Source organism: Cibotium barometz, chromosome 28 (genome assembly GCF_041138505.1).
Source record: "Cibotium barometz isolate CiBa-2024 chromosome 28, ASM4113850v1, whole genome shotgun sequence".
In the NCBI taxonomy this organism is placed as follows: domain Eukaryota; kingdom Viridiplantae; phylum Streptophyta; class Polypodiopsida; order Cyatheales; family Cibotiaceae; genus Cibotium; species Cibotium barometz.
This window is the reverse complement of record NC_141073.1, coordinates 6,997,257-7,007,479: the sequence shown is the minus strand read 5'-3', so window position 1 is coordinate 7,007,479 and position 10,223 is coordinate 6,997,257. Positions and strand designations below refer to the sequence as shown.

Sequence of the window (10,223 nt, the reverse complement as noted above, 5' to 3'; positions counted from 1 at the left end):
ATGCTAATTAAAAGCTATTCAAGCTGTAAAGGTATGTAGTTGCTAATATCAAATCAAGCCTTCCCTATTGGTCTTATTCCAAACTCTGTGCTACACACACACACACACACACACACACACACACACACACAACCGTGAAAAAGAACAAACAAACCAAAAGCCTCGTAGAAGGGCATCTTAAGATCCAATCATGGTTGAAAATGTTGATGTGGCAAGACCATTTTCGTGGATATTTTTGCATGTGCTTATACTGCCTTAGGCCTGTCATCCAAACATGCCCTTCAACCACACATACAATCTCGTCTTCAAAACAAAGCAAGATTCATGACTTTCATGGCCTCAAAATGAATAAACCAAGAACTGGGAGTCTCCCCTTTTTTGATGTCATTGATGACCTTAAAATCCACATATGGGATTTGAATACCCACCAAAAAACAGGAGTAGTTAGCAATTTCATAAACTTTCTGCAAAGAACCATACAACCATATACACACAAGTGGAGAGTCTTATATGTTAGAGATCTCTTTCCCTCATCAGTAATGATCAATAAATTCACTCATTATAGAGGCCTAATACAGATCAGATCTATATAATGATCTACTTCTCCTAAAAGAAATTATTGAACGGCATTTCTTAACAAGCTGGTTATGCAATAGAAAATTTTCAACTTTTAGAGTGCCAGTCTCAGTATTCCTACTCTGTGCAGAAATGATTCTTGGCTAGCAGAGAACACACCGTCGCACCTTTTCTTCTTGTGAGTTTAAAAAGATGCAGCAGCCTTGGATATTTTTTACAGTATGCTCTCAAATGATACACGGGATGAAGTGCGGTGCACTGCTTGGGTTGCTTCAGCTAGACCTTGTAGCATCTGAATGACATCTCCTATATCTTCAAGGTAATACTTTGCCTTACTTGGTTTCCGACCAACTGTACAGGCAAAGACCTCGGCGATAGGAGACTCAGGACTCGCCATGGCAGCACCAGTAATGCTCTTGAACATGTCCTCATCTGATCTGTCATCACCAATGCAAAGGACAAAATCCGGGGGCGTGCCTCTGCTTACCATAGATGCAAGCAGCTTCTCTGCCACCAAGCCTTTGCTCAACCCCTGTTCCAACAAGCCTTGTTAAAATGAGATACGCTTTCTACATTGTTACAAACACAGTCTCACCTACCTTATGTATGCACATATCCATGAATGCTAGTATATACGCACGCACTTATGTATGCCTGCACGTATGTTAGCATGTAGATGTACATGTGTGTGTGTGTATGTATGTATGCCGGCAGATATGTGCGTGTGTAAGTACATATGTATGTTCGCATGCATGCAGGCCACTAGAAGGAAAAAGAGAAAGAAATGCCTTGATTTACCTGGGGCTTCACCTCCACAATGTGTTGACCGCTCTTCACAGCGACAGGCTCGTTTGCCAGTACACTTTCCAAATGATCCAATAATTCTTTAGCTTGCCAAGAACCAAAATCCGGATCAGCATCTTGATGATGCCATACGATTGCACTTTCTTTTGCCTCGATAAATGAGCCATCAGTACTCTCTGTGTACAAGTTCATGACTGGTTCAGCTACATGTTTCCAATCAAACTCAGAAACAGGTACACAGGTTTCCCAGTCTTCATCTCGCTGCCACCTACAGAACACATTCATATTAGCAGTGAAAAAGTACAGTGGAACCCCCTTAGTAGCACAGCCTTAAAAGACCGAGATATTGCTTTTAACGATAATGCTGAGATGCATCACCTCAAGAAGTACCCATGCTCAGCTGCAATACCCAGGTTTTTGCAATAAGAGAACCACCCGGAAAGTGCTACACGTCCTCGCCCACTCACAATGAACACGACATTCTTTGGATCACTACATAAGGTGTTCAAGATAGAGATGACCTCGGGGCTGGGAGTTTTGTTGATGGATGTCTGAGGCATCATGGTTCCATCATAATCGAGCAGAATGGCCCGGCTTGTGGTCCTTCTGTAGGCCGATGCAATGTGCTCGGGGGACAGCTTCCTGAAGTTTGGGTCAAGAGCTATCACCCGGAAATTCAATCCAAAGCCAATGCCCCAGCAACGCCTCTTCAAATGATCCTTGCATGCCCTTTCCAAGTCTCCCATGAAGCTTCTTGCCCAATATGCCACATCATGAGTACTCACATACTTGAAGTGCTTCTCATGCCGCATTTGTTTCTCAGACTCGGGCATCGTGATGGCCATATTCATGGCATCTGCCACTGCCTCTATATTCCAAGGATTCACCCTGATAGCACCACTGAGAGAAGGGGAGCATCCAATGAACTCTGACACCACCAGCATGCTCTTTTTGGGGGGGTCTTCACTTGAAGCAAACCGTGCATCCAGCTTTTCAGAGCCTTGCCTGCTAACAATGTATTCATATGGAATCAGGTTCATTCCATCACGAACAGCAGTCACAACACAGCACTCTGCAACTGTGTAGAATGCAAGCCTTTCATGGAATGGGACTGGCCTCTCCAAAAGCATAACAGGCTCATAACCTTCAGCTCCAAACCGTTGATTTATCCTATTAACTATAGAATACACTTCCGCTTGCACTTCGGCCACATCCTTTCCTTTTCCCCTGGCTGGGTTTGCAATCTGAACCATGACTACCCGACCGCGGTGGTCAGTATGATCACTCAGCAACTGCTCCAATGCAAGCAGTTTCAATCCAATGCCTTTGAAGATGTCCATATCATCAAGTCCAAGCAGAACAGTTCTCCCTTTGAACTGGGCATTCAATTCACCAATCTTCTCTTCTGTATCTGCAAGGTTCAAACCAGCCTGTAATTGACCCATGTGTATGCCGACCGGCATGATCTTGATGGTCACATTGCGCCCATAGTATTCTAGCCCGATGTAGCCCCTCTTGGATTCATATTCAAGACCCAACATTCTTCTACAGCAAGAAAGAAAATGCCTGGCATAGTCGAAGGTGTGAAAGCCTATCACATCCGCATTCAAGAGTGAGCGGAGGAGCTCATCACGGACGGGCAGCGTTCGGTAGATTTCTGAGGAGGGAAATGGGCTATGGAGGAAGAAACCCAGCTTCACTTTAGTGCATTTCTTTCTGAGCAGTGTAGGAAGCAACATCAGATGATAGTCATGAACCCAGACAAAGTCATCCTCGGGGGCAATCACTTCCATCACCTTAGCTGCAAATGTTTTGTTCACAGACACATAGGCTTGCCAAAGAAGGCGGTCAAAGCGGCCACCGTGCTCGGGTGTGAGTGGGAGCATGTAATGGAAGAGGGGCCATAGCAGCTGCTTGCAGAAACCATGATAGAACCTGCTCCGTAGATCCTCTGGGACAAAAGCTGGAACACAATTGAAGCTTTCGAGCAAAGTCGCAACCTGGTCCTGCTCAGAAGGGTCTATCTCTATCTTGAGAAACCCTATGTAGATGACCTCCATGTCATCTGGGAGGCCATCTTTGAGCTGTAAGAGGAGTGAGTCTTCATCCCATGTGAATGACCAAGACTTGCCATCAGGTCCTCCTCTCTCTGCATTCAATGGCAGAGTGTTTGCCACGACAATGCACCGGTCTTGAGGAATTGATGAAGGGATATCGGAAGTGACGCTATGATCATCATCACGATACTCTGAGAGTATACCTGGCACAGTCATGACCCTAGGCAATTGTCTGCTGCCGCTGCCTCCTCTAGGGAAAGGAGGAGGATTATAATCCCCAGCTAAATCTAGCAGGTTAGTGTAGGACCTTGAAGACATTATGTGCAGAATGTCCTTGCAATTTTGCAAAAATCAAAGGGTTTTTATGTTACCAACTTGAACTATATAAAAATTGAGTATACTTCTGAGTACCAAAAGGACAAAAAGCTGACCTGTTGATGCTATGAAAGCAGCTTAAAGGGCTTATTCGAGCAGCTTACTGAAAGTGCAGATTTGCAGGCATATAAGAGACAAGAACAGCCCTTTTCTGCACACTAGCTGAAGCCTGTGATTGATTAAAAGCCCATTTTAGGTCGCATCGAAAAAAAAGGCATTCCTCAGCTAACTTTTGAGCTGAGGAATCATCGAAAACTGTACTGAGGGACACATGAGGCCAAGAAGAAAAGAGTTGATTCAAAGATGCCTACTTTCTAGAAAAGCACTGAGATGAGGTTGAAGGCTAGCATGAGGGTGGCCGACTGGCCAATAATCACTAGCCTTGAAGCAAGGAAAAAGCCAAATCAGAGGTGCCCAATTGAAGGGAAAGCAAGGAAGTGTGCGTGAAAGCAGGAAAACAGATGATTCAGAGATGCCCACAAGGGAGCTCAATAGACCCAAAAAGAAGGAGAAGCAATGAGATGATAAAAGCAGAGATGCCTAATTGACCAAAAAAAAACAGAACAATTGGCACAAAAGAACGCTAAAACCAAAGGAAAGGGGTGATTCAGAGGAGCTCAAATGAGAGAAAAAAACAGGCCAATAAGGAGGAAGCCTGGAAAATTGGGATCTGGAAGAGAGAGAGGGCGCAGGTTTACACACACGCACATGCGCACAGAGAGAGAGAGAGAGAGAGAGAGAGAGAGAGAGAGAGACTCCTGACCTAGACAGTTAACCTCACCAATAATCCATATACTGGGAATGCCCAAATATATACATATGTTAATTGCTTGCATTTGCTTGGAAGAAGAAAGGATACCCCTAGGGGCTTGGTGCACTGCACTTGCCACTCATTGAAATATAGAATAAAAGGCACTCTCTCAAATCATTATAAAACAAATTTCCAACCCAAAGAAAAACTCATTGAAATATAGACTAAAAGGCACTCTCTCAAATCATTATAAAACAAATTTCCAACCCAAAGAAAAAAGAAAATGGGTTCTTTTTTTGATTGTGATTTGGACACGCCTCCACAATGCACATTGCTTTTATAGTTGAGGTTCTTCAAGAGGAGCTTCCCTTTGGATTCCATTCCCATCATTTTCCACTCGTGGGTTGGTATGTTCCTTCACTTTTAGGGTGCTTTGAACTTCATACCCTAGTTTGCAGTTGCGCGTTTATTGATTTGTGATAAGAAAAACATTGTGTGTATCATTTTGTACTGAGTTTGTAATTGCAAGTTCATGATTTGTTAAGAAACGTGGTGTATGTCGCACTTTGTGGTGCGTGTGACACTTTGCTTAGATTTAAGCTCTCTGATTTTCAAAACTATGCTGAAATCCTTCTAGAGTTTCTAATTATAAGTTGTATGATATGCTGAGAAGAACAAGGTGTGTGAACACCACCACAACCTATGGAGCTTCTAATTGCAAGTTTTATGATTTGTTGAGAAGAACAATGTGTGTAAACACCCCCACAACCTTTGGACTGTAGTAGGAAGAGACTTGCCAATGTGCAAACATAACATTCTTCATTAGACACGAGAGAAAAGAAAAGGGGGGGGGGGCAAGGGGGGCCAAGGTATGAGTACTCTTTTAGATGGGTGTTGAATTGAACCAAGTTCCACAACCACAAGAGCAAAGCAAGCCACTTATGGATACACTTAATCTAGAATTCATCACGCACTCTCTATCATAAGGATGGAGACTTCATTATCGTGCAAATGAACCATTAGAAAAATCTATTGAGTTTTACATGCTCAAACCCTCTTGATCAATTGTATTGTGTGCCCATTAGAAATGTGTCAAACACCCTAATGCACCCCATATACCCTTTGATCTAGATGTTGAATTAGATGATTCACCTTGTTTACTCTCTTAACATGAAACACAATCACCACATACCACACTTTTACAATAAAGTACTCATACTCAAACAATAGTCTCTTAAATGTAGTATATTAGAAAATGATTTCGAGTAGCAAACATGCATCTTTATGGCATCTCAATATGAAAGATATTGATATTCACACATCAAACCTTTTAGCCTTATCATTCAACAATTTAAATTTAAAACCTTATACTTTCTCTTCTCTGTCTTTCTTAACATTGTGAACCATACCATTGATGAGAGTTACTTGCAAAGTATTATTTGTATGCTTCACACCTTTAAAGGGTTATTTATTTAAGGCTTTATGAATTAAAATATTGTCTTATGCTTCATGAGCACCCTTTATTTAAGCCTCTACTTCCTAACTCCCTCCACAAAATGAGCTTACAAAAATCATGATATTTTCAAATAGTGTTTTTGTTTAGAATCATGATATGAACTTTCAAACATTGTTTTGTTTTAAATCATGATATGCTCTTTCCAAATACTTTTTTTTTTCATATCATGAAGTAAGATTAATGGATTTCTTATTCATTTAAGAGGAAGAAATAGGTACCCACCAAACTTTTAGCATATAATGAAGATAATTGATGAGTAGGATGTCAATCATGAAAATGACATCACAAAATTTAAAGACCAACTCAAATTTAATCTCTTCACCAATCATTCTCATCAAGTATAGAATTAGCCCATGACCATTAGATGTTTTCCAATAACCTTACCACCTTTACCAAACTGAATGTCATGTCAAAATTCACTTATTATTTGTCAATGAATTTATTTAGTAGATTAAAGATCTCTCCCCAACCAACACTCGATGGTTCTCTTTCCTCTTAAACAAGTTTATGTTATTCACCTTGAAATACACTCATTGATTTTGTTAAGACACTTTCTTGCCGCCTCACAATTTTCTCCAATGGAAAGGATCATTTGGGTGCTAGTCTCACACATCTCTTAATAAAAAAGAAGAAAGCATTGGAAAATAGCTTGTGGTTTAGTACTATGTAGTTTTTAAGGTTCTCGTCGTAATGCTACCCTCATCTTGTATGAGAAATTTTTCCTATGCTAGGGGAAAACAGGTTTGTGTACCCTTTCACCTTTTTGCATTTACTGCATGTATATTGCTTGTATATCAAACTTTACCTTGATATTTAATACTTGTGGTTATTAAACATGGAAAAAATATTGAGGAATTATAAGGGAACACTTGGAAGAAAACAGGTTTGTGTACCCTTTCACCTTTTTGCATTTATTACATGTATATTACTTGTATATCAAACTTTAGCTTGATATTTAATACTTGTTGGTTATTAAACATGGAAAAAATATTGAGGAACTATAAGGGAACACTTGGAACGTAGAAGAAATGTGATTTCTCAAAGAGATGTAAAACTTGTGAAAATGTTTTTTGGCAATAGAACTTTCTAAGAGTTTGGTAACCATTATATTGAGACAATTCATTAATCAAGCCTGTTATAAAAATCAATGGTCCACCCTTTATATACAGTACATGATGGGTATTGGTAGCTCATGTTTATATGTAGTACATCAATGGTTCACCCTTATATGTACTATATGATGGGTGTTGGCTAGATTATGTTTGTAAGGTCTCCTTTATGAGGCATACCATGTTCAAGCAACCAAAATGCCTAACAAATACCAAATAATGGTTGTTAGAGGTAAGAAGGTCTTTAGACGATTCAGGTAGGCATGGCATGAAACCAATACCTTACTAACGGACCTTTAATTGTGAATTTAAGCACCTTTGTTTGTGACCACTTTGGGTATGTGCTAAATGCTGAGAGAACCAAGTGGATTTAAAGAGAAAATATGATTCTTCTTATGTCTCACAAACTATGGAGCCAAAGGATCCATGATAAGAAGATGATGGTGAAGGTGACGTGGTAATCTAGGAGGAAGCACATCAGGTGGAGGAGGAGCTTCCTTCCCCTTATAACCACAATCCACAGTCATAGGCATGAGAGGTGGTGGTGGGCAATAATTGTTGAGATATCAAGCTCAACTAGTGCTGCGGACATTGATGACTCAATTAGTGCTGCAATAAATGTTGAGATATCAAGCTCACATTGTGATGACTCGCTGGGCCAGCCTTTGTATGTTATAGTAGGAGAGTATTTTCCCTTATAGTATGCGCTTTTATCTCTTAATAATATGGGTGTGGAGAAGCGAAGAGAATAGAATAAAATTCAAGTAACCATCTCTTTTTTGTGCTTGTCTACTCGTGTGTGTGTGTGTGTGTGTGTGTGTATGTGCGTGTGTGTGTGTGTTTGCTTACAAGGAGATCAAGCTCATCCTCCCCCCACATTGTTCTCATGGTATCAAAGTGTCAGTTCATGTGAAGAGATCAAGAAGAAAGCAAGAGGCAAGCAAAGGAAGCGGTATAGGTAAGGGTAACTTCATCTCTTTCCCTTTGATTTGGAAACAAATCTCTACAGGTAGCTGCTGGGCAAGAGTAGCATGCAAGCACAACAATAAGGTGCACTGTCACATCTTGAGATACCCTTCGCGGGCGGTGAAGAAAAGGGGCATTATTGTGTAGATAAGGTATGTAGGATGCCCAAATTTGGATTTGAGGCCATTTCGGGCCTCGGTTTTTTTCTCTACAAGTTTTCCACCACAAATGCTATGTGAAAATGTCGATTTTGACAGTGTATGCCCCATTTCTACTTTGATGCAGAGTTGTGCTGTAATTTTGGCAGGATAGTTTGTGCCCAGAATCTGAGAGTTGCAATAGATGTACTTCATGTTCTCAATATTATAGAGAAATTGGTTTATATTGAGTAGGGTCTACAAGTGAGGTTCAATCCTCAAGGGTGCTCTATGGAAGACTTTAAAAATCAGTGCTGCTTAATTGCAAAAGGGTAACAAAAATGGCAAGATGTTTACTTTGGATGTTAATATGTTTGAGGTGAAGAAAACCATGTTTACGCATGAGATAAGTGTTGTCTCGTAGATATTGACATATGGTATAAGTGCATTGGTCATGTGAATATACAACACGACTGAAGTCTATGCAAGCCAAAAATATTGTGGCAAGTCTACCAAAGTTTAAGATTGATGGTATGCACAAAGTATTTGAAGCATGCCAGGCTGGTAAAAGCAAGCCAAACATGCTTACCTACAAGAAAAGCGTGCTAATAGAAGGCCATTAGATGTTATACATTATGATGTATAGGGACCGACCAAGACAACAACAATTGGAGGTTGCAGGTACTATGCTCGTACTATTTTACATTCATTTTGATGATCACACTAGGAAAGTGTGGGTTTACTTCATGAAGGAGAAAAGTGAGGTATTTTCTCACTTTCAGAGGTTTAACGCCTAGGTTGAGAAGGAAAAAAGTATGTGGATAAAATGCCTAAGATCAGATGATGGGGAAGACTATTTCTCTAATGAGTTTAGTGGTTTCTTGAGAAAACAGGGAATCAAGAGACAATTCAAATGCAAGCACACTTCGCCAACAGAAAGGTGTTGCACAAAGGAAAATAAGCACATTGTAGAAGTTGCTTGTGCCTTGATGTTTGGAAAGAATATGTTGGATTTTTTTGGGGTGAAGCAGTAGAGCAATTGTTTTTTGTATTATTAACTTGACCCCCACTGTAGTTGTTCATGGCATTACATTTGAATATAAGTTTACAGGCATAAAACCAAATACATGAAAGCGTTTCGATGTATTACATATATTCATTTTGTGTGATGAAGTGAGAACTAAGTTGGATCCAAAGGCAGAGAAATGTATTTTCATTGGTTATGCTTTGGAGCAAAAAGGTTATAGATGCTATAACCTTACCACTTGTGAGATGTGAGTAAGCAACGATGTCTTTAATGAGATGAGTAGTTGGTATACACCAATGAAGGTAACTAAAGATGTAGATGTAGGAAGTAATCATACTGTCTCACATCATGTAGAGTAGTAATCATAGGTGCTTAGTGGACCTAGTCATCTATGAAAAGATGCAGGGGAGAAGAGAGCTTGAGCTCTTATAAGCATACACACTCACACAAACCCTAGAAGAGAACACACAAGGTGAGAGGCTGAAAATTATTATTCTTCTTCAAACGACAAAAGAGGTCTACAAAGAAGATAAAGTGACTAACACACATAATAGAGTATATACAAGTGGTCCATAATGTGAACACGCTAAGTGGAGTGGGTAGGTGTGGACTAGTCATTGTAGTCCAGCTATAGAATCTCTGGCGAAGATATGTCGGTGCTAGCTACTATACCTGCTAGTGATGTAAATGTCGAACGGTCATCAAGACGCCTCGTGAGTGTCAGCCATGTTGAGCTTAACATCTCAACACTCTCCCTCAAGCTCAACTCCAGCTCATGAACTCCAAGCATATCTCGAAATCTATGGAGCTTCTCAGCTCCTAAGGCCTTCGTGAAGATGTCAACGACCTGATCCTGTGTGTTGACATAGGCCAAGTTGATGTTGCCTACTAAGACTCTCTCCTTG

At 40.4% G+C, this 10,223-nt stretch overlaps 1 protein-coding gene across 3 annotated transcripts; it reads right to left on the bottom strand.

The window, feature by feature from the left end:
• Positions 1-441: 441 nt before the first annotated feature.
• LOC147622436 (alpha,alpha-trehalose-phosphate synthase [UDP-forming] 5-like) lies at positions 442-4,715 on the bottom strand. 3 transcript variants are annotated; one of them, XM_086822002.1, is made up of 5 exons: positions 4,576-4,678; positions 3,869-3,981; positions 1,759-3,770; positions 1,375-1,648; positions 442-1,108 (listed from the first exon to the last, which is right to left on the bottom strand). In XM_086822002.1, exons 3-5 carry the CDS (start codon positions 3,753-3,755, stop codon positions 791-793), a joined length of 2,589 nt encoding a protein of 862 aa, XP_086678128.1. In that variant the 5' UTR covers positions 3,756-3,770; positions 3,869-3,981; positions 4,576-4,678; the 3' UTR covers positions 442-790. The 3 variants fall into 3 exon arrangements, with proteins under 3 accessions (XP_086678128.1, XP_086678127.1, XP_086678126.1); XM_086822001.1 differs by having other exon boundaries at positions 1,759-3,981; positions 4,576-4,715; XM_086822000.1 differs by having other exon boundaries at positions 3,869-4,714.
• Positions 4,716-10,223: the final 5,508 nt, after the last annotated feature.